The sequence below is a fragment of the Neodiprion pinetum genome, chromosome 2 (assembly GCF_021155775.2).
Source record: "Neodiprion pinetum isolate iyNeoPine1 chromosome 2, iyNeoPine1.2, whole genome shotgun sequence".
In the NCBI taxonomy this organism is placed as follows: domain Eukaryota; kingdom Metazoa; phylum Arthropoda; class Insecta; order Hymenoptera; family Diprionidae; genus Neodiprion; species Neodiprion pinetum.
Window position 1 is genome coordinate 14,497,430 of NC_060233.1, and position 24,944 is coordinate 14,522,373.

Sequence of the window (24,944 nt, forward strand, 5' to 3'; positions counted from 1 at the left end):
CATTTCAAGATACGGTTAAGAAAATCTCAACAGCTGTTGGGATTTTTTTAAATCCGTACATAATACCTGCAAGCATAGGAATAAATCTGTTTGAAGACTAATAGAGAAAGAATTTGGCAATGCAAATTAATAGGCGATGATTTTTTCTTCGCCAAATTCAAAACCGGTATAACTTTGATCGAAGTTATGTCAAGTTATGTAACGATACGTACAGAATGTGAAAGCAGGATTGCGATTATGTCAGGCAAACAAAAGGTCGGCAGAAAAAAGCGTCAAATCATTTGCAATATACCAAATTTATTTGCCTACTCACGAGAGACTTATTGCATCAATAATCGAACAAAAAATATCAGCAGCCAAGATTATCAAGTTTTTGTTTTTGGAGGGTAGTTTTTATCGTATAGAAAAATCAACTTGCCACACGAGTTAAATTTAAGTAACCGAAATAACAACCTTTATTCGTGTTTCAGTGTAAACCTGAATACACAGTTAAAAGATGTAAGAAATACGATGTGATGTTTCGTTCTGCTGGTAATGATGATACGAGAAGAAGAACACACAGAAGAGACTGAGATGTTTTTTTTTTTTTTTTTTTTTTTATACTCCATCTCTGAATGGTAAAATGCAAATGTAGATTTAGCTTAAAACGGAGAATAAAAGGCAGAACAGTTATTGTAGATACAGTCGCGTTAGTTGAACCATCTGTTACACAACCAATATACAAATAAATGGAATTTCATTTTACTTGACTTGAGACATTTGTCTCTTTGACATTCCACGAATGTTATTCGATCCTACAGTCATTTTTTGATGGACTAAAATAACTTGCAGATGAAATATTTTCACCCGGCTGAAGTTACAGTTGCGCCAACATAACCAAACACTGGAACAAAAGCCATTGTTTTGTAATTTCAGTATGCCTTTGAAGGAATTCAGTTTCCCAAACATGAGTATCCCTTGTCTAGTTACGATTTACTCAATTTCAGACAACCCTACAGTTATGAAATAACGAATTTTCTGAAAATCGACCATTGAAATAACATTACGAAAAGAAACGCAGCATTGACAATTTTTATCGCAATTACGATCGTATTAAATAATTTCTTGTACCATATTTTCTTGTAATTTCACCAATATTCAAACCGTTATCGTAACGATGCCATTTCACTAGGATTTCCTAGTGACTCTGCAAGATTTTACTAGAATTTCCTAGTACCTATGCAAAATTTTACTAAAATTTCTCAGTGACTATGCAAGATTTTACTAGAATTTCCTAGTACCTATGCGAAATTTCATTAGAATTTCCTAGTGACTATGCAAAATTTGACTAGAATTTCTTAGTGACTACACAAAATTTGACTAGAATTTCTCAGTGACTATGCAAGATTTTACTAGAATTTCCTAGTACCTGTCCAAAATTTCACTAGAATTTCCTAGTGACTATGCAAGATTTGACTAGAATTTCTTAGTGACTACACAAAATTTGACTAGAATTTCTTAGTGACTACACAAAATTTGACTAGAATTTCCTAGTACCTATGCAAAATTTGACTAGAATTTCTCAGTGACTATGCAAGATTTTACTAGAATTTCCTAGTACCTGTCCAAAATTTCACTAGAATTTCCTAGTGACTATGCAAAATTTCACTAGAATTTCCTAGTGACTATACAAAATTTTACTAGATTTTCCTAAATTGCAAAATTTTACTACAACTTTCAAATAACTATGACAAATAATATTTTCCTCGGTGAAGCCAACTCCCTCGAAACGGTACCTTAAAAGTTTTCGGCGCCTTATTTTCGAGGAGATTGCTAAGGTGTTTCAGGTATGCTGGTTTCCCGCCGGTCCCTTTCCCGACCCGAGTGGCCTTCCTGGCTTGGGCAAGCTCCAGGAGTTCTTCCCACTCGACGACGTCGTACAAATTCCTTACAGGGCTGCTGCGCGTCCTCTTTACGACCTTGCGAAGTGACGGAGAAGTTTTCTTCGGCAAGGAGTTACTCCTTGCAACGGTTTTGTCACCGGTCCGTTGTTCGACTTCGGCAGTGATGCGATGCCACTTCCTCTCCTTGGGAGGGTTGATCACACTGTCGTCCCACCCGGCCTCCATCTTCTTGTACTTATTCGTCATTTCGATTCTACCCCGGAGCGTCTCGGCCCAGCTTTCTCTTTTCGAGCATAATTTCTTGCCGTGTTCATCGCCGTTTGACATTTTCCTCCCGGTCTTTACGCTCCTCTTCCCATCGTCCATCCCATCCAGCACCTGGTTTATCTTCTTTATCATGTGACTCGCATGGTCGACACTGTCAACCCCGTGTTCAGACGAGTTCAGGCTGTCGGTGTCGCTGTACTCCCAAGAACTTACGCTGTTCCTGCTCACCTTTCTGCTACCTCCGGACTCGCTGTGGCCGTTCAAACTCGACTTCGAGTCCTTCTTCTGCAACGACGATGATCTGCACCCTGGCCTCGGACTCGGCGAGGATATTATCGGCCCTCTCGAGTTGTTCTGCTTGGCTATGCCACTTCCGTGAGCCTTGCCCTTGCACGCCTTGTGGTGATGCATCTTGCTCGCTGGGTTCGGCGACATTGTGTCGCGGGAATGGCGCCTGGGGTTTGTCGCCATGCGTTTTGTTGGACTCTGGACTTCTCCTGCGATTGGCGAAACTCAACCGAGCACCTCTTCAGACCCTACATGACGTTTTCGTCTGGACACACTTTAACGCCAATTTCAATAAAACGCGAAATACTACCACACCGATCACTGATTGTGCAAGTTGGAGCGAGAGAATCGTTAAAGGATCTGTATTGAACGACTTATACCGTAAATTACCGAGTAACAATACGTCAGGTTTATACATGTAGTAAGGCAGAGATCGTTACTTGAATGCAATTAACGGTTTGTTTATCAGACGACGGCGTCGACGTCGCGACGAGACGTGCATAATAATAATTATGACAATAATATAATTAAATTTTACTCTTTCAAGTGTAAGGAGAATTCTGGAGCAGAGCCAAAGTGAACACTTCGAGAGGATTAGGCGGTTATATATTACAACGCGAATATTATACATTCACATGTTGGCGTCGGTCGCGTTTAGGCGCGGAGGAGCGTGACTGGCGCGAGTCGCTCAAGAACTGACTGACTTACTCAATCTGAGAGACGCGAGGCGTCGTCGTCTGCAGGCGTCTGCAGAGTCGCCTTGCTCAGGGAGAGAAACGGCAGTCACTCACTTCGAGCCAGTCGCACGTTCCTCCGACGATTACTTTATGCTCGTTGTTCCCTATCGTTTTTAGTTCGACACACCACACACACACACACATGCACACCCCGCGTACTATAGAAAGTAAGAGAGACGCCAGACTAAATGCCGCGAAAATTACTCCTTGTCATTGACGTGACAACGAATCACTTTTTACAACCGTCCGTATAGTTGAAAGCATGTTTACAGAGACGATCCGTAAACTTTTGTCCACCATTTTAGGATGAAAATTTTAATATCGCAGGTATTTGGATATATTTTAGTAATAAGTCAAGATATGGTAATCCTACTATTTTTAAACCTTTAGGTCTTACAGTTTATGAGAAACGTATTTATCAGTTGTCGAATTCAGAATTTACCATCATTGGAGAAACAATATGACCTAAGGTGATTTTTGTGTAAGAAAGTCTAATGCTTCCGAACATAAGATCTGTGGTTAGCTAGACCCTCAGGAATTTTCAGTCCTATATGAGCGAAGGACGGGAGAATAATTTTATTCAACATTTCTCTGGAAAAAATAGATACTTTGGAATCTATCTTGAGATTTTTAAAATCGAATGAAAGTAGGTTCACAGTTAAGCCGATGTCAATGTTTCAGGGATCCTTAGAATATATTTATGTCGATGTATTTGTAATCTTATTCTCATCCTAGTCTAAAAATTTTGGGATATACTCCAATATGCTCAATTTTCCATTTAAAAAAATAAAATCAACTTATTCTTCCCCCCTTGGCATACACTGCAGGACTGAGAATATCGGAAAAATGTGTTTTCTTGCAGAACCTAAAAGTTTATATGAAAATAGATTAACCAATCTGAAGAATCAGAAAAGGGATAAAAATTCAAAAAGGTTCAATTCGAGAACGCGATAAAATAATTAACCCATTTCTTGTAAACATTGGGGAATTTTCACATATTAATGTACACCAAAATTTATATACAAGATTCTGCGAGACGAATTTTTGACCTTAAAAAGATGGCTGAAAATCGGTGGATGGATCCAGGTGTAAAAAATAGTTTGATTTTGGCATGTGGAATGTTTTTTCATCAGCACAAGCGATCTTGTAACTAACCTTTACGACACAGGTTAGATTTTCGTTCAGTTTTTCAATAAAGATTACAGGATATTTTTTGATTTGACAATATCTAGAGTTATATTTGTTTTGTTACACCGTCTCATTAACGCCATCATATCTTTCGCAGGAAAGATCAAGTGGTACCGGATACGTATCCTGCCCGTCGCAGTGCGTTGAGTTTAAAAACAAATTTCCTGCACTTTCCGCTTTTCTTTCATCTTCGTCTTTTTACTTCCTTGTCAAGGTTTTCCGGACGAAGACGAAGAAAGAGAAGGACAAGAGATGAAGAGAGAGAGAGAGAGAGAGAAATTCGTGCCTCCATTTTCTTCCCCTGAACGAAATTAGACTTCAGGAATCATTTCTAATTGTAAGCAGCTCTAGGCTGGATGCCGGGACTGTGGCTATGACTCTAAGTAACGGACGCACGCGTCGTTGCAGACGAAATAACCGCTGAACCCTCTCCCAGTTTATCCAGGAAGCTGCTGCTGCTAGGCACAAGACGCAGGAAGAATTGTTACCCCTATTCTTAGCCGCTCCGTAAGACAGCACAAATCTCCGAGGCCGCTGAGGCTGGGAATCGCTGATGTGCCGCCACCATTGTCCCTTGCAATAGTCTCACCCCATTGGCGGGATTAAACGGATCTCGAAACCATCTCCGTTGAGTCAGGTCATGATCTGCTTTTCAACTCCTAATTCTAATTCAGTGTCACGCGTCAAGTTTCCTGGTGTTCGGGTGCTGCAATGGTCTCGATTCAGATAAACGAGTTCTGGATTATTACAGTACCTCTTCACTTGTACTACGGGTTCGCATGTCATGGATTGCGCGGTTGTCTGTCTTTGCATCTCATTGAGAGCTGACGATCATGCAGAGGGGCGGTCGGGAATTTATTAAATTTGTTCCACCACTTCGCACTGCGTGCGTGCCTTGAATTATCACATGGAACACAGCAGTGGCGCAGTACCTTTGCTTGGTAGGTGGGTACCAAAGACCACACGATAAGTAACACGCCCCAAAGTTGTGAAAGCCAACGGATCAGAGGCGGACAGCTTGCTCGTTGCCTTGTAGTTGAAAAACAAACAATTGTACTCTAGCGTGTAACACGACTGTAGGCATCGATATACTTTCTTGTATCAGCATGTTTGATGTAACGGAGATCTGAGGAGACTCGTTGCGGCAGAAACTCCAAGGAATTGGGTGAAATGAAAATTTTTTCTGATCGACGTCCGAATAGTCAGAATAAGGTGAAGTCACGGTGTGCTTTTATACTTTGAAAATTATTTACAGAGTGATGTTCGTGTACGTTATTACAAAGCACAGGTCTGCGGTCCGCACCGAAAAAAAAGGAAAAAGCGAAAGCTGAGATCGTCGATTTATCTGAGGCGAATCACGCGTTGTCGCCAAGGCCAAAACCAACCTCTTGTATACACGCATGATTGCCTTCGGGTTTCTGTAATGCGTGCCGTGCCGATGTGACCAACGAACAAGACACCAACACCCTATCAGTTCGGTCTTAACGATCGATTATAAAGATGCTGTGAACCTTCGGCGAAAACTCGTTGTGAACAACGCGTCTTCATTGACTGTAGCACCGAGTCAAATTATTATTGTCGTTGTGCGATCCTCTTGTTTTCACACTGTCATCATTATCAATTGGCAATTAAACGAGTACCCAAGCGAGTCTTCAACGAGGTTGAAACCTCTAATTATAGCGGAGCAACGAGTCGCCTGCACTGATGCAGGTCCGGCGATGACGGAATCGGAGAAATTAGTTCATCGCGATCGCGTGCAGTTTGTTTTCTGAACCAGTACTGGAGCTTTGATTACGGAAACCCGAATTGGAACAGAGAAAAGTTTGAAAGAAAACAGAGGGAAAGGTTTTAAAGAATGTTTATCCAAGCGGGCAGTCTCGGTAATTTTCTAAACTTTTCAGCTGTCGCGATTTCCCAATAATTTCAGACTGTTTTTTGGACCAGACATCGAGGGCAACGGCTGAATAAAATCAGGCACTATCCTAGAAGCAGCTGTAGATATTTTATTACAAGCTGGTGAGAGAGTTTTGAAAATTTATTATTTCCTTATTGGGTTTTACACTTTTACCGTATACTTTATACACATATAGTTGGATTGAGCAATTCTCAGACCATTTCGTATCTCATCAGCAGACTGCTTGGTGCATAAAAAAAATCGAGGGCAACGAACGACTCGAGTTCAGCAACTGTGAAAGCGGTTCTGTTAATATGTTCAACTGATTAAATAGTACCCATTATGAACAATTATACGACCGGTTACACTTCCTATTCCCGAATTCAGAGATTCCTGTTAGGCGAGGTGGAGTTTTGTTTAAGTGAAGGTATCTGGTTTTGCACACGTATACAAGAATTGCGCAACCCATTGTTCTTCGTCATAAACGATTCCCACTCATGCAGGACAATTGCGAAATACTGTAAAGATGCCGCAATGGCCTGTCGCCCACGATATTCACTTTCTTCAATGGTCTTGAACGCCAGCTATGCGATACACTCACGGAGCGATGTCGCTTATTCTACTGACCAAAGCACCCTACTGGCACCAGCATAAAATGGTTCAAGGATCAAGTAAGCCTTTCGTGCTCCTGCAGTCGCGGAGATTCTAATCGAAGAGAGAATTGTGAACGTCATTTGGTGCAGGTGGGCGTCAAGCTAAGCCATGTGCCTTCAGATCCAGATCGAGCTGTCGGCTTCAATTTTGCATTACAGAAGCAGCCTGCGGCTTAAGACTTGGTCAACCTTTCTCAGGTAGTCCATTCCAATTTTCATACAATTTACAAATTTTGTTGTATACTCGATATCACCGATAAACCGTTCATCGTTCAACGGATGTTGATGTCCAATAAACCGTCCAACTCATTAGAGAAATGCATATGAAGCTCTGATTGCGGTGGGTTATTTTTAACGCTCTTCGTTTTCGTATGGTCGAGCTGGTTCTCCCACGTGGATCAGCCAATTGAGTATAAAAAAAAATCGGCAGAGAAAATACGCGACAGTAAGCGTTTTGAAGAAAGCCTATGACGCACACGCTTTTTCTCGTCAAATTCGATGTTTTCATCAGCAGGATGGACTTCGAGGATGAAAGGAAAGTGATAAGCTCCTGTTTCAAAGAGCGTGAAGAGATTCGACCTATTGAACAGACGCTAACCGATAAGTGTTGTTAAGGTCTTGCTAAAAATTAACAAAAAGGATTCGACTAGAGCCCTTGAATGGCGTGTGGTAGACATGTATGTAACCGTGTAAGAGACGGTCGAGGCGAGGAACACGTGTCGTCGAGCTTCCGCAAGCCACGTTGCACGCTACAGTGAGCCATCTGTCATTCGGGTCGCTTTCCTACTTCTCATATGATGCCGAATGCATTACTTCGTGAGTCATGTATCCAGGGCAGAAATTACAACTCGAGAACGATGCATACTTCTACGGTTGGTTATACATACGCGTTTGCCGATACACCATAGGGGAAATAACTGGTTGAGTTGGGACTCGTGCACTTGGTGCAATTCCAAACAAGGTGAGCGAGAGCGTGCATCGGCCACTTATGATTCTACCCTTCCATACAGCGCATCTAAATAGCTGAAGAGTGCCAACTGCTCACAAAGAAATTCGATCTACAGTCAATGGAGAATGCAAAAAATGGGTAGTGCAAAATTGCTCGAGTCTCGAGGAGAGCAGTTGTTTTTTTCAATCAAACTCCCCGAGTCCAACCGCGTGAGTGATTCTGCACTTTAACGTTCGCTATTCACAGATATAAAAAGAAAGCAAAGAGAGGAGAGAAAAAGGTGGGCGCTGTGCAGTGGTCAGAGATCGATGTCGGGGACACAAGGACCAGCTGAAGCCATTGCACGTGGGACGCCATTCGAGCAGACAACTATGACGATGTCCTAGTAGTTCGAGTGGGCGAGGCTCTTTCTCGCTCCTAATTTGTCTCTCCGTTTTTATCTCTTTTTTCCCTCCGCTTCATTGAGTAGCCTACGGTACCGAAAAAATTTCCAACCATCGTTGAGTTTTATTTTTTATTTTATTTTTTGTTTTTATTCATTTATTTATTTCTTTTTTTCTTTTTTTTGCACCGCTGCCAGAGTGCACGGTCTAAAAATAATGGGCGGTTTCGCAAAGCCGCAGATCTGAACGTAAATTGATAATTTCCTAAACAGGAATTTCCAGCACAGCTAGTTTATTACAGACATTTTCAGCCGCGGTGGGTTTCGGTTCTTAGAAAATTTAACCTCCTAAGAATACAAGCGAATATGCTGATTACATCAGCGTACAATAATCCGTGATTTTGTTGCTAGCACGTCCGGGTATTATATGCTTATGTATCATTTACCTTGGCGATTAGTTTTTATAGCCACTCCCAGCATCTTTGCCGAGCTTGCGTATGCACCTCGTACAATTCGCGGGACGATATTTAATGAAGGAGCATGATGTGACACGCGTGTCACACTTTTCGAAAGTGAAAAAAGAAAAAAAAAACAACTCACAGGGTAATCCATCTCAGCTAGTTACGTGTATTATATGCGGACCCAATTTGACGGTTTGATTTATACAGTGACTGTTGAATCTATGCGGGCCATGTGGTAATATAATTAACGATCGGAGACGTTATCTGCTAACATAAATATACAAGCGATTCATAAACAACTTGTCAATTCCTACGGGCTAAACCGGGACTCGATGAACCCCGTATTATTTACGAAGCAGATCCAACCCACGTGACCTCCCGAAGAAAAGTAAAACCGGACCCGAAAAGGATCAATGTGAAGTTGGCGGGTGAATCGAAAGCTATTCTTACAGCATATATTTGATGATTCACGGATTAGCATCGGGGGCAGGTCGTACACTAAGTGGATCAACGACTTGACCTTCGACCGTATGAAGCGAATTGCAAAATTCAAATTCATAAAATGTTTAAAACTCGCCGTCTTTGAAATAAAATTCAATAATACGGAGAAATTTATACCAGTGTGTTTAGTCATGCGGATTGAACGATAGAATAAGGTATGAGGAACTGAATCGGTAGATAAACATGAAAACACTCATAACCAAAGAAGGCAACATGGCCGACACGGACGCATTACGTTTCCACATATAGAAGTAGCCAGTCGAACCTACTGTGCGCTGCTGCACGTGCGTGGCACTCCCCGCCTGCAGTATTTTTTACGCAATGTAACCCGTACGTAAATTCAACGAACAATATTATTCTCCGTGCGAACGTTGCCAAATATGAAACACGCGCAAGAACCGGAAGTACAATAAGACTCGTGCAATCTATGATCGAAGGAAAAAATGTGGGTGCATTTATTGCGGTACATCCGGGATATTGGGAAAATTAGTATCGACTTTGTGCTTTTTGATGTATTCACTTGTTCTCGGGTAAGAGAGCAAGCAAAAAAAAAAAAACGAAGGAAAAGTTTACGCTTTACAGTTCTAGGCTGGGATTAAGTTTCAACATTTACGAAAAGACCGGAAGCCGTACTGTGGCTGACCCACATACCTCCCCTGAACCATTCGATACCTGAACCGAAGGGGCGATCATGTGACGATAATCACATTACTTTATCTACAATCAGAATTCGTGTGACGATTATATACTTATAGGGATGCCGCAACGACTGTTTTTCTGTCGCGGAGTTAAAAAATAAAGAAAAACAGAGAAAATGTAAGTGACGTGTATTTGATGATAAGCACTTACCGACTGATGGTTCTTACTTCCATCAGTAGGTAAGATGATATTAACTTGTTCAACTGATCTTCAAATATCGATGAAGCACGATGAGTCTGAATTACCGACCGATGTAGAGAACGCAGCCGATAAAGAGTTCCGAGTTACGTTGGTTATTTCGAGTGCTGTTGGCACTCCATTCAACTTTCTACAACTCTTCGACAGAGCTATGCAAGAATTCTCGTCAGGCATTCTTCTGACGTAACGATAGTTTGTATCATTGCGTAAAATACTTGCACTATTAGTTTGCCACGGTAAACGAGAACTTTAAACTGCGAAGAAGGTATGCATTAGCTGCCGATAGTTAGTGAATTTAGTCCCCAGCGATACAATCATGATATTTCTAACACAGCGGACGCGCAATCGAATCCATGACTCATTGCCAGCGACTTATGATTTCTCTTTGACATTTATCACCGTCGAAATATTTTAATCTCGTGACGGTCGATTAGCTGCGTACCACGCGTAGTTTCGACGACATACCTACATATATTACCAAATCACTAATTCTGTATGCACGTATGCACATACGGACTCTTTACAAGATGCAGCTTGTCTGCAGCTAAGTAAATAAAGACTGAACTTGTTTGTTTGATATTCGTGTTACTGGAAGTCTGCGGGTTTGTTTCATTCAGTTAGAACTGAAGAGGGAAAATAATTCCGTTTGCGGTATTTGCCGTTTTAGAGTCACGCACGGCTCGAATCGTGACTCATGCCGTTGCCACCGACATAAATTCTTCTAAAGAGAAATTTACAGTTCGGTATAATTTAAGCTTCTAGGAACCATAAGCGCATACTCTTAAATACAGCAGCATGTAACCGATCCCAACTAATCAAGTACGTGCACCTGCAATGTCTTGGATCTGAATACTGTTCAAGCTTAGATACATCCAGGAATGTTAAACAACGATCAGTGTCAGTCAGTCACTCGATATATGACGTTCACAGGTACGACTTCCGCACAACGTACGGATATGGTTTCCTCCGGCTATACATATGAGACGCAGGAAACTCCGCAATCTGATTGCTAATCTTTAATTCGTGTATCAATTACTTACAAAGTTTTGCAAGCCTGTACGAAATTACACAAACGAAGTTAACCCAACTCGAACTTTCAGACTGAAGTACTTATAAAGACTTAAGACTGACTCGTGATGATCGGAGAGTACTTCATATTCACCTTACTTCATCGTCATCTGCTTTAAGTGATGTCCGCGGCATTTAGAAATGTAATATGCATAAACATATATGTTGTAGTCAAGCATTGTTGCCTCCCACAGAACAGTAAATTACGGGTTAAAATAAGCGTTCTAACTTTCTCTAACAAATCCGCGACTATTGTTATTCTGGCATTCACGATTTCTGTGACAGTTGAACGACCCAACTTAGATGAAAAATCTTCCTGACGTTGTAACAGAAATTTGACTGCCATACTATAGTTTAAAGGGTACTCCACTATATTTTCTACCACTATTAGATATTGGGGCGAAAACTCCCGGTGCGGACAAAAATTTAGTCAATCAGATTAACGTTAAAACCGGGTAGTCCAAATTTTTATATCGCCAAGTTTGAGGGGTGTCATTGAACCGAAGCAAAGCTAGTCCTCAATCCTCATTCTAAGGCTCACTGGATTCACTTGAAGGGTTTCTATTCCGAACGGCACGATGCCTGTTCTCTTTTATTTTCGTGATACCTCGGAGTACCTTTAATATCTTAGAAGCGAACTCAGCCAGTGGTTGGACGAACTTTCGAGTTCCTATCAAAAGGTCACGTGCTTCTCAAGAGGCGTTCTTTACTACGTCGCCAGACTTCGTGCCTAGTAAGTATCTCACTATAACCTGATCCAACCCGATTAAGATTATGCAAGTGGAACTGATCGGTCCGTTCTTAGGGGCACCGGTTCAACTTGATAGATCAGCATTTCAGGCAAAAATTAAAGTTCTTCCATGCTGCCATTTTAAAAATTCGATATCTTCGATCGAGGTTTAAATCTAAAATATACCTTATCTCAACTTTTTATATTAATTTCGAAATATTTGTCACCCTAAAATAAGACTAAGGTCGATACAAAATGTTGAACGGAGGATTGAGGAGAAAAAGTTGGCCGTGGAAAACTCACCGTATTCTGGTGAAATCGTAAACTCCCTGATCGTCGCAGCGTGCCACCCTGGATATTTGCTGGGGCGAGTACGACGTGAGTTCCATCGCTACCCCCTCGTCGTGACAGCTCGGATAATTCGGCGACAGGTTGCACCTGTAACAGACAATGAGAAATTTTGGGGCAGCTCTGACAATGAGTAATTGATCGATGCATGTACCAATAATCACTCGTGCTGGCGTTCATTCGTTTACGACTGTAAGCGAAATCGAGAATTTACTTTGAGTAATCGATTCAGAGGATTCAGGATCCTGTATCAAAAGCACCAATTTTCTCATGTTCGATGATCGCATGTGGTAAATTTTGCGATTATATGTCGTGATGGTAAAACAGATGTAGAATCACAATGATCGAGTGAAGGATGCGAGTTTCTCAAGATATCGTTAACAAAGAACTTTCCGTCAGAAGGTATCGTTGCGCAAACTTATGGTTGTTTAGTGCCTCTAATGAGATGTGTGTGAGTTCTGGCTGGCAGACTGTTTCGTATGCTCGCAATCTTTGCTCGCCAATTAGTACAATTGATTTCAATTGACAAATTGAATTACTGACACACCTACGCGAGATCGCGCGGTGTACGGATCTCAACTTAAGTGTACATAGTTACATAGATAAATGGATGCGAAGAGGGTTAGGGTGGAAGCAGGTAATGAATGATACTTAGAGCAGATCGAATTATGGGAAAAACAGGATTAAGAATGTATGGAACGTACAGCCAAGTCAAAAAATTGATTAGAAGAAAAACCCGCTCAGGAAAAAGTTGACAGTGTTATCGAAGCTACCTTACTTACATACAATTGAAAAACTTCTTGTATTACATGGCGGGAAAAATTTTGAACCGCTGAATTTTAATTTAATCTTGAACGTTTCATTGTGCTAACAAGTTCAGAAAAATATCTTAATTCAATCATTTTTTACCGAAAAATAGCTCGTTTTATTTGTAAATGAATTTTCGATAGACAATTGGATCATTGTTAAATCACAAATTTAACGCGAGTAAATTATAAGAACTTTACTCAGCATTTTTTTTTTTCCAACTGAAGAACTCGGATTAAGAAATTCATGATAAAAGTATTAATTAACTGAATATACAGATTTAACGTTGCAATAACCAGAAAATGTAGCATTTACAATTGTAATCGCACTAAATAGTTACTTGTACCACACTTTCCAGTAATTCTAATAATATTTAAAACGTTTTGGACTGTTCCAATTTAACTAGAATTTTCCAATACCTGCAAGTAATAAAAGTTTTTTCCGCGTGTGTACAGAATTCTACTTTTTTGCAAGTTTTGCCAATAATATTTGTTTTGTACAATGCGGCTGTATATGTATAATACCATTAGTATATCTAGTAAAGTTATTTTTATACATGAGCTAAGGATGGAACACCAATGAAAGTCTTGTCGTTATCGTTGCAGAATTATTGCTACACTACGCTATTATTTTTCAAAGATAAAATAAATACCGTAGTACTTCGTAGAGTTCGGACTGAATATATTCTACGAATGTGTAATACGAGTTCTTGTATCATTTCTTGCCGGCCGATACCAATTGCAAAGTGTCAGCGACTATGTCATTTTACGCTGACTGCCTCCAAACTTACTATAGTCTAAGCAATTTCGGAATTCCATCGCACGTAATACGAATTTCGTTGCAATTGGAATAATGAAGTGTTCCTGGTCAAAAACGCTACAAGTACTATTCATGCGTATAAAGAACATATCTATGCAAAAAGCGATATCGAGACCTTCGCCGAAACCATAAGTACATAGGATTCGTTAGCCCACACTTGATTTACTACATTCGACTCTAGTACTACGGATTTTCTGGAAAGTAGCAACCGTATATCAAAGCACTGTGCCCAGAGAAATAGGTCGTGACATCACCTTCCTTCTTCCACTGTGCCCGAAACTCAAAGCCCATGCGAATTCTTCTTCTTCCGTTCTGGCTGTATCGATTCATGCAAATTGTAGTGATTTTTGAGCATAAATTGCGCTCATTCACCTACCAATAACTTTCTACGTTCCTGTAGGTAAAAAAATAAAAGATATATATTGGCCACAGATGCGTTCTGTCTCCTTTTACGGCGAGACAGATTTCCTACCCTCGTGGGCATTCGTATTCTACGTCGATGTAATCTTGCATGGAGACTAGAAAAGGAGACCAAACTCCATGTAAACAAATAGCTGCCCAAAATAAGATGGCACTGGTGTTCCGTATGCACCGAAGACAGTGGAGGAAGTATAAGGCGACAGTTTGAATATTTCAAATATCCTAGTCAAGTTGTGCGAACTTTCAAATACAGGCTAGGAATTTGTTTACTTGAAATAAAATTCATTGTAATACCCTATTGGCTTACTTCACACGTATTTATTATGCTGAATTCGCTTCGGTGCGAAAAGAAAACTAGCGACGCTGGTAGTAAAGAAAATGAACGTAACGTGTCCGATTACCGTTGACAAGTTTTCTCAGTTCTCCAATTTCAGTTATGTCACAATGTGATCTTGGATCAACAAATTCAACTCTCGAGCGTCGTCGCGACGTTCGATTATCTACGAGCTTCGAGTTAGTAATGTTATCGTAACAAAACATTGGAGAAAAAAATCTCTATTCTATTAAAATTTTACAATGATTGTTCAAGGAACTAAGATTTCGAAATATGAGTGTGTTTTGTTTCATCTACAAGTATCAACTGAAATAGTGTCCGCCAAAATTAGTTAATAGGGGTTCAAAAAGTGACCACAATGGCGCTCATAAGCAATAATTTCTTGTTGGTAGTACCAATCTGATTGGCGCCTAGCAATCAGGGTTCAATCGGGATGAATCTGATTGGCGATTTGTGGAACTTTTGCTGCAGCAACGCCATCTTAATTTGCCTCTGCTTTACGGACACTTTACATACACGGAGACAGTCCTCCTTACTTCTACCCTCCATAGAAGTGCCGCGAGGTCCTTGCCAGGACGTCTTTATTACGCGGCAGGAATCATCGATCCCTCCTCCTTGTGGATAAACGCGGGAATAATCCAGGAATGGGGGACCACAGTTGTCAAGCTGATTGCAAGTAGAGCACAATCGTTGGTCTACTTTGCCGCGAAATTCCGGTATTCCAAAATCACAAAGTATTTTGTTTGAGGGATTGAAGAATTTAAACTGGTTCATTTGCCATGGCGCTTTTCTCCAAGTAAAGAAAAAAGATCTTCTATAAAGGAAAATGAATTTCAACGTAATATTGTATGCTTGAATTTGAATTTCGAACCAACGATGGTGCTGCCACCAAGCTTCGAGAGTAGGCACCGTGGTTCCCCATTTCTGTGCTCTTTTCCTGCCCTGCTGCCATAACGACGCGACGTGATCTCATTTTTCCATCGTCAAACTTCGAATATTATCGTGTGCCGTTTCTCCCCGGGATTATGCATCATCACTCAACACAACTAAGCTTCTATTTGCTTGTATTTGATTGCTCGTCTTCGTACGGTAAAACTGACAATCAGTGGAACGTGCCACAGGTCGTTAACCATTGTGGCCATCCGGCTTTTTTTCTGGAGTCTCGGGTTTTCATGTATTTTTATTTCACTGCAATTTACTCATTCCGTGAATAGTATGATCTGACAATCTTTCCTGATCATTAAGCTCCCGCCAAATATTCTACACTTTGCGAATGCAATCTTGCCCCACACTCGCTACGTCCATGGGTAATTTTTTTTTACGCGCGGGTGTGTGTTTGGCGGGTTTTTATACTGGTAATAATGCTAGGCATTTATTTTGTTTTGTAAATTCTCTCACTTGTATCGGTTTTTCAAGTCCAAAATTTCTTGCTCTCTGGACACCTGTTGCATCTATAATAATAATGAAGAACGGAAAAAGATTAGCCTATTTTTACAAACTGTGTTTTGGTAATTTCAAAGTCCTTCTACTTCACCAATGTCCGAGTTTTTTTTAATAGCGACTGAATAACGCATTATAAATTGTAGTAGGTATGATAAGTATTTCGCTAAAACTGTAATATTTCGAATGACATAAAAGTTGGAGTAAAAATTGAATGAAAATTCTTCACTATTCCACGTAATATTTCATAAAGTCAGATCAGTTATTCTTATGGTGTTGTTTGAAATAGATATGATTTAATATTGTCATTCGTTGAAAATATAAATTTTTATGAAAATCCACTAACTTCGCGTAATTTTACGACGTTCTTATTAAGTTTGAGCTAATTATTTTTGAAAAACAGATGTTACCTGTGATACTGACGATACAGTACAAACTCGTGTAACATATCACAAATTTCGTAAAAGAAAGTTGAAAAAATAGGTTTTGTCCAGCTTTTCATGAGTTAATAAGAGTCATCTAATAAGAGTAAAATCGGAGCTAAAAAAAAAAAAAAAAAAAAAAAACGAGGAGTGAAAAAAACTGCCTGGTATTATTGTACGGAGAAATCTACGATTAACCGATATTACACTGACACCAAGTATCCGCATTCCGAACGTCAAGTCGCGACTTGCACTGGAAAGTATGCGTGCAATATTGAATAACCTTGGATGTTTCGATGCAACGATTTGCAAGCAGTTCTCAAACGCCAAAGCGTTCCCCCCTTTCTCGGGCGCGCGTGAAGAAAATTTATATTGTTGAAAAATCTCTTACGCAATCCCCGGATATAAATATGCCTCGTAGTCTAGTTGGCATTAAAATTCTGGCAAAAGATCGACTTCATTACAATTTTCCCTCGCATATTCGTGCTAGCAATCAATTCTGCGTTTAGTACCAAATTATTTTGGAGAACAGTTGATAGTTATGCGCGGAAAAAGATACCGTAATACGTAAGAATCTTGAAGGCTTACTTGAGTAATAAAATTTAGTACATAAAGGAAACAGATTTGTGTTGCAATAACCAAAAAATGTAGCATTGACGGTTAAAATTATACTTATAAATACTTAGTTGTACCAAATTTTTCTTCAATTGCAACGATATCCGAATCGTTGTTGTAACGATACCCATTTTACAACAATTTTATATTTCCTACAACGAATCTCATTCTGTCCAATATGATGCTTCCGGTGTACTGACGAACACTTGTCAATGAAAAATTTTAAGTAAAAATTTGACGCTGTATTCGAGAGTCCGTTGTCTCTCTATAATTAAACGCATATTGTCAATCTGTACGAAGAAATGTAAGGCATAGAGCATGCAGTCCATTCTAAAGATTGACCTATGGGTTAGAATTTGTATTGCTCAATTATTCTTCATTCGTATGACGTACCTTGACATGACCGAATACTGGAGCGTATTGCAAAACTAGATCAATCATTCTGCGGGTATTATTCAGCGCGTGTCTGTTGTGTATAGGATAGTTAGTTATACGATGTCAGATGTCGGAAGGTGATCTGGTTGGTTGGTAGAATGTCGTGTGACGCGCATGGAATAACCCATTGCAACCGATACTGAGCTATTATTTACAGAATTTATACACTCATCGGAGTATCGCGTACAGAGAACAAAACAATTATTATTAATCGAGCGTCTTTATTTGCTCCGTTTTCTCTTTAACCTAAAAAACATTGACTCTGATGAACTTCGTCTTGTGGATTCTTGCACCACCCAGTCTTTTCTAAGAAGAGCAGCGTACAAAGACAAGAAAACAATATCACTCGACAGAATTCAAGATACCTTGGAATCGTACAAAACTGGCTGCGAGAACTTGTGAATTTTGCGCATCGTAGAATTTCGCAAATGACTCGCTATCGAGAGCTACTTTTGTCCTCATAAAGCCAGCCAGCACACCCTATGGTTCATTGCCACGAATCGCTATATATGCTATATACATAAACAGACGTGTCACTGCGCACGTGTGAATCGTATATACATACGTTTTACACGCATGTGCGTGCCCAAACTCACGCGTGTCTGCAGCACCGAGTATAGCTCAGCTGACTCACGAACGTTTATATAAACTTGGACGGGTCAAAAATGATACGTATAAATAACCGAAGTGTTCTGACCGTTCCGTTCATATATATACATATATATATATATATATATATATAACTGTAAACAAATGCTGATATCATATTAATGCCGTATAACTAATTATACACGTGAAATGGAGCATGAGTTATTGCTTCGAATAATAAGTCTCTAGAAGATTAGAGTTGTATCGCGAAGAAAAATTGCATTTGTTACACTAACTAGAAAAATTCAGTGAAACAGGTACGGTTATAAAAACTGTTTCAATATTGTTGGAATTACGAAAAACGAGGTACGCGTAACGATTTTGCGCTATCGTCGATCCTTTTTTGGCAATTGCAACGCAAAATCAGTTTGTTAGGTTTACTCTACTTTTTTAGTTAAATAAGGCTTTAACGTCAATTTATCGTTGCACGAGCATTAAATTTAAAATTTATATTTAAAGAAAGAATAGTAACGGATACCAGACTTTCCTGTAACAGCTAGAAAACTAATTTACATTTTCTACCTAGAACTATATTTTTCGATTGTGGTTAAAAAATGAAAATAGTTAAGGACTGAGCGGTAACCGGAACTAAAAATTTCTCTCAGTGGACATAGGATTTTGTGCTTTGAAACGTTCACTTCAAAAAAAAAAAAAAAAAAAAAGGATCCAACTCACTCGCCAACTATAGAAGTATCAGAAGATGAGGTTAGAGTGTTTGTATTGCAGAAAAGCACAGGCTTAGTCACTGAGTTGCCTCTTTCATTTTTTACACTACACTATACATAGTACACGAGACGGAGGGTACAAGATGTTCCGGGTCTCCAGTAAACCTTGAAACGTCGCCTATCTGTAAACTTGCCACACCTATGAAATAATGGGGCCAACAATGTTCTCTCACACATGACGAATCCAACGTACTGTTCACTTTTGTTGTGCATAGACGTAGCCGCGCAGGTGACGTAACAGGCGGGTGATCAAGCGTACCGACGACGAGAAAAATTATGTTTTACATAGTTACTGGAAAAATCTAGTCAAATCAGTATTGTTACGATAACTGTTTAAATATTGTTGGGATTAAAAACAAATATGATACTAGTAATTATTTAGTATGATTATAGTTGTCCTTGAATACATTTCCTAGTTATTGCAACATCAAGTCTGTCTGAATATGAATTTTTCTTCTCTTCAAGCACTATACTCGTATATGTAAGAATGTATGTAGATGGAGAATGTTTACATTTTTGGATTCTTGCTTCCGATGGGAAGCCAAATAAGACGAACAAGCCGTCTAATAATTGACATGCGGATGTGCATATCGTTAATTACGAGAATATAATTGTTGAAAGATATAAATTCGAACAATTGGTGATTTCGAAAAAATTGAATCAAGTAAGACTAAAATTGAATCATGGTAAGACTAAAATAAATTACGAGTACCGGTGATAAAAAAAAAAATTGTAATACGTACTAGATTTTCTGATTACAAATACGAAACTCATTTTCATGTGTAGTAGAAAAAAAAAATAACGTTTTAAAAAATGAGAATGATTACGGCCTATAAATTGTGAGAGAAGTTTCGGTGTGGACTTCCATGGTCTATAACTTTGTATCCATTTAACACTATCTGATGCTGAATTTTCGAATTGAGCACAAAAGTTGTTTATGTATACGTGTAGCAACCCATACCAGCCAATTTTACAATTTAGTAACCACCGCAGGTAGAAATTCATCTCGGTACAGGTGTACGAATGTTCAAAGTTATATGATACACGCATAATCCACGTTACGGGTACGCGTATCCACGCCTCTGTAATGGGCTGGGTAAGAGGACAGGCTATCGGGTTGTGTTAACTGTAAACACCGTTTGCAGGAAACCGGAAGCTGGTTAAACGGACGCCACGTCAAGTTATGCCATACGTGCATTTCGTAACTTCCCCCACGCCGTATGATGCAGTGTAACGTAAAAACTAAGAGGTATACAATTATTTCGTGAACGGAATTAAAAAGCGGAAGATCGCACGATGATCGTGATTACAATTGCGAAGACGGTGATCATGATGGTAACTACGAGGATGACAATTGTAATACAGCGTCGAAGTTAACCGAGTCGCGTCGCGGCTTACCGTTGCTCACGATTATAATTTATATGTGAGCGCAGAGTGCGCGTGTCCGCTATAATCAACGCCTACTATTTATTTCATTCGAAGTTGGTATACGCGAGTGCATTTCCTACTGGCTGGCTAGCTAACGGCTAAGTCTAGTCTGAATAAACATTTTATTACGTTGCGCTACCCGCGATTCATTTTTACCGTTTCACTGATCTAAGGTGACTGTGACATGCCCTTTGACCTGTTGCACGTGACGAGAGGCGGGGAAAATTTGAAGCGAGTTGAAAGAAGCTGCACATTTTCATCACCGCGGCGTTCTTTATTCTCTGTCAAATGTCTTGAATAAATATACACGACACTAGGAAATGCTGAAGATCGTTATCAAAGTGCGTCCTTCTTTTAAAGTTCGTTTCAAAGGAGTTTTTTCACGCCTGTCCGACTATGTCTGCATTATACAAGTACTGGAGCCCCGCGTAAAAAATAAGATTTATTTCTATTCACCTTCCGGTAATCGTGGAAAGGCGACGCACTTTGAATGGAAGTTCAGGAAGAGATAGCCAGATCCGTGCATGAATGGTGAAACCATCAAAGATCTACAAAGTAAAAACAACCTACTCTATTCTCAACTCAAGTTTTATCTTTAATTTGCACCGGACAATGTTCGATTATAAACGAATATTATCAAGTATACTTTACATTTTCTTTCCATATCTCTTTCTGGCGCCAATCCAGCAATAACGTGAGGCTGCAGTGAAAGTAACAGATAGTGCAAGTCGTTTATCGGAATTTAAAAAAAAATGCAAAAGTGAGAATGAGAGAGCAAGAGAAAGAGAGAGAGAGTGAGCGTAATTTTTTCAGAGCTCCGGTTTTTAACTTGGTCAACCAATTGGCCATTGAACTTGTAGCGGCCTTTGAGATTGTTTGCAACAGCACTTAAACACCGTTGCAAGAATCCCACTTGACGAAGTGAACTGAAGCTGTTTCAAATGACTGGCATGTCGAGCGTGAAATGCAGTTGATCATTATGAGCCATAAAGAATGAACGCAACAGAGCTTAGAAAACATGCAGTTTTTTCGTTGGCAATGGACCATTCACTTGGAAATCAATTAAGTGGTTCTAATTCGTTAACACTGATTTCGAATTATTTCCGTTAATATTGACCTTCTGACGTGTATTTAGTTGATTTTTTAGTGTACCAACTGATTTCTAATGTTTTACAAGCGTTCAAGATTCCCAATGGTTTCCGAATTGGTTAAAATTGCAAGTAATCACAATAAATATCCTTGCAATTCACTTGGTAACTGGAAAGTAACTAAAGCTAAGATAGAAATCAACAAAATGCTAATGAATTTAAACCATTTGATATTCACCGTAAGAATTACAACGATTTCCATGATTACCACCGCTTGCCGTACAATTTCTTCAGCGCTATCATTGTGAGTGATTTCAACTTACTCGCAATGATTTCCCATGATTTCATTTATCTCGAGTGATTTCTCAAGGCTTCAAAAAGATTGATTCGCAATTTCATTTCCAACCCGTTAAATTCATGATTTCTTTGAGCAAATGTGCCCTCGGACTTTGATGGTTAGTTTTGCTTAGGGTGCAACAAGTAAGAAATATCGCAAGCTTAGCGTCCAGCGACGACTCATCGGCACTTGGCATACAGAAATTCGATCAAACGCGGTGACACATCGCACCCACCCCGACAAACGCGAGCAGCCTAATTCCTCGCACATCTGCTAATCCGTTGATCTTCGCTATTCGCATCGCCCAGCGCCAGTGCACTTTGTGTAAGACCCTCCTCTTCACGCCTGGCGCCATCCACGACGATACGCGATCCCCTTTACTCGCTTTTTTGCCTCAAGTGCATCAACCGCGTTATAACCACACTATTGGACGTACGCGCGTGTTGGGATAATTTAGAGGCAGCTAGCTGACAGACAGAACACACTGAAATAGTGCCGTACTAGAATACCGTTGTCATATCTCCGTAATCGTAAAGAGATCGAAACGTACTAAAACTAACTCGTTATGGTGTCTACCGATCCGGATTTCACAAGAAACCGGATTGCATGATGCGAAGAGATCGACCCGATTCGAATGTTTTATTGTTTTGAATACATCTGTCCACGGATTCAGTTTCAATCCATTTCTTTGTGTTTGAACTAAGAACTCGCTCCTTGGAGAGCCAACACCGGTTATCACTCGCTTTGCTCGCTCCGAGCCTCACTATGCGAGGTACGGAGAAAAAAATGTAAAGAAGCGTGTACCGAAATGTATAGTAGATGAAATTTTGTATACGTAACATGAATGCAGCGGTATTACAATATTAATCGCCAAAACGAAATGTTGGATTTAATTGTTATTGATCGGAACCCGTTTTCCATCGCGAGGCGTTTACATACTCGAAGGAGTGTCATTTAATCGCGAGAAACGAAAGCCATCTGGTGGATGTATTATTAAAACAGCTGAGATGGTAAGGTAGGCGGGCTACAACCGCCATCTCGCGGCGACGGTCAGAATTTTCAAGCGCACAGTTTACGTTCCATGTGAAAAGTGAACATATTTATCATATTTTTATCGGTTTTGTAAAATAATGGAACCCATTTTACATAACTTGTATAGCCTATGTCACCCTTCGGTCTATAAACTATGTCTACGAAAAAAATCACGTTGATTCGTTACTCCGTTGCTGCGTGAAATAAAGACAAACCAACAATCACACTTTCGCATTTATAGTATTAGTAGGAATTGTAGCGCGATTTCAATCTGATAAAAATTTTAACTCATTTCGGAATAAGTTTGTTACATCTGGGATAGCTGATTTTCTCATCCATCAGTCTGTATTTGAATACCACAACGATTTAAATCTACGTGAATCCGCGAATAAAGTCCAAGGTCTGTCTCTTTCTATTGGTTGCTACTTGTCTTCATTCGAATTGGCATTAATCTACTTCTATCCGTAATAAAAGATTCCGAGAATTTTCTCAAGTCCTCCGCATTTGATTGTTCTAGTCTAACAGCAGGTTCCACAATTGGCCACTGGGTGATAATTCCGTAGTCATTCACATATTTATTCCACTTTACTCGTGTGATATCTTTTTTACACTCCTGCTCCATACACAGAATTATTTGGTAAAATAATTACATATATGATATATCGTACCGATATTGAATGTCAGACTTGCTATTTTTGATACCCATTAAGTTCAGGTCAAGTTTTGCTATGACTACTCTAGCCACGATAATACGATGTCAAAAGCCACAGAAATGCGCGGTCTACGTGTACTTATCGCTGATATTACGGTGAAGTCTGGATTCAATCCAATGCAATCGTTAATCACTTATTGGAATATAGACAGATTTAACTGATCACCAAAAGATATCGTTTCGAAATTGAATTTTCGCATTAGAAAGTCTGTTCAGCCGGATTCAAATGTTGTATCAATTTTAGTTGTTTTAAATCTTTATCTAGTGAGATGCTCGTTGTGCGTGACAATTACGAATACTTCGGAAACTTTGAGCTTGTTTTAAACCTTCTACCGGTATCAATAATTTCAATCGAATTCCGATTACGGTGTCGAACGTTGAAATGAAAGTGAAAACTCAGAAATTGAAATTCAACGTCGAAGGTCTGCTTCGAAAACAAATCGTAAAACTGAGACAACATGCACATTGATTCCTTCAGCACTGTACCAAGTCGTTTGATATTAGGAAGTGTCATGGTGTGGGCGTGGCTTCTACCTCGCCGGCTGGCAGAGAAAACTAAGACTGCCAACAGTACAGAGATCGATGCGAGCCATTCCCCGCTCTGGCTGAAATTCTCCCATTATCAGTTATTCAGCCAAAAGTAATAGGACCGACGAAAATTTTCGACCTTTTCCTGACTAATTACAAAGTAACCAAAGGACTTTTAAGATTCGCAATCTTTCACTGGTTGGAGCAAGCTTGAATATACCCAAAGAAATACAGGTTCTTTCATCCTGATTTGAAACAGCGTCTGCGTAGTATAAAACGGCAGACAGTACCAGGTGGAACAAAAGCTTTAGGAATGCCTCCCGACAATGAATGTTCGTATCCTCCACAAGCATTTTCATCTTTCATTGTGAATACATTGAAAGTCGGAATTCACCAACAAAGTTTTTCAGTCTGAGGCCACACTCTGAGCTACCTGAACAACCAATTTGTTTGAGTATCCACATAGGTATAACGTGATCTGAATGAAAAAATTGGTAAAAATTTTCATTCTAATCTAACGGAATATTCCAGAGAGTATATTGCGATAGAATCTTCCATTGGAATTGCAAACCCGGTCGGAAAGCTTTTCCGCGATGATAAGAGAAGTAAGATAGTGGTTAGATAACCAGGATATGTGGTGTGGACAAGAAGTTCAAACGAGATAAGCCTATCGCGCTACAGCTAATCGGATTCTGTCCCTGATGCCTTACGTTTTCTCGTTGCGACAAGCTCTGCTGTGTGATGTAATTCAGGTATAGTCACAGTGTATGTATACATGCATCATCCAAAGCAAACTGCACTCGTCATAAGATATACATATAACAACAGCAGACATGAGTTTGTTGTTTCCGATAGGTTGGTATCAGGTTGGACACAGCCGTGTGTCACTGGATGGGTGGCATGTATCG

At 39.8% G+C, this 24,944-nt stretch overlaps 1 protein-coding gene across 2 annotated transcripts in view; it reads right to left on the minus strand.

Annotated features, from left to right (window-relative positions):
- LOC124213348 (Myosin heavy chain-like) overlaps positions 1-24,944 on the minus strand; it is an 85,379-nt gene that overhangs the window by 53,895 nt on the left and 6,540 nt on the right. Inside the window, exon 3 of one of the 2 annotated variants that reach the window (XM_046614589.2) lies at positions 12,202-12,336. In XM_046614589.2, the coding sequence (XP_046470545.1) occupies positions 12,202-12,336 (135 nt within the window). Of the gene's footprint in view, positions 1-1,775; positions 3,147-12,201; positions 12,337-24,944 lie in introns of those variants that run through there. The other variant, XM_046614590.2, reaches the window with a different exon arrangement.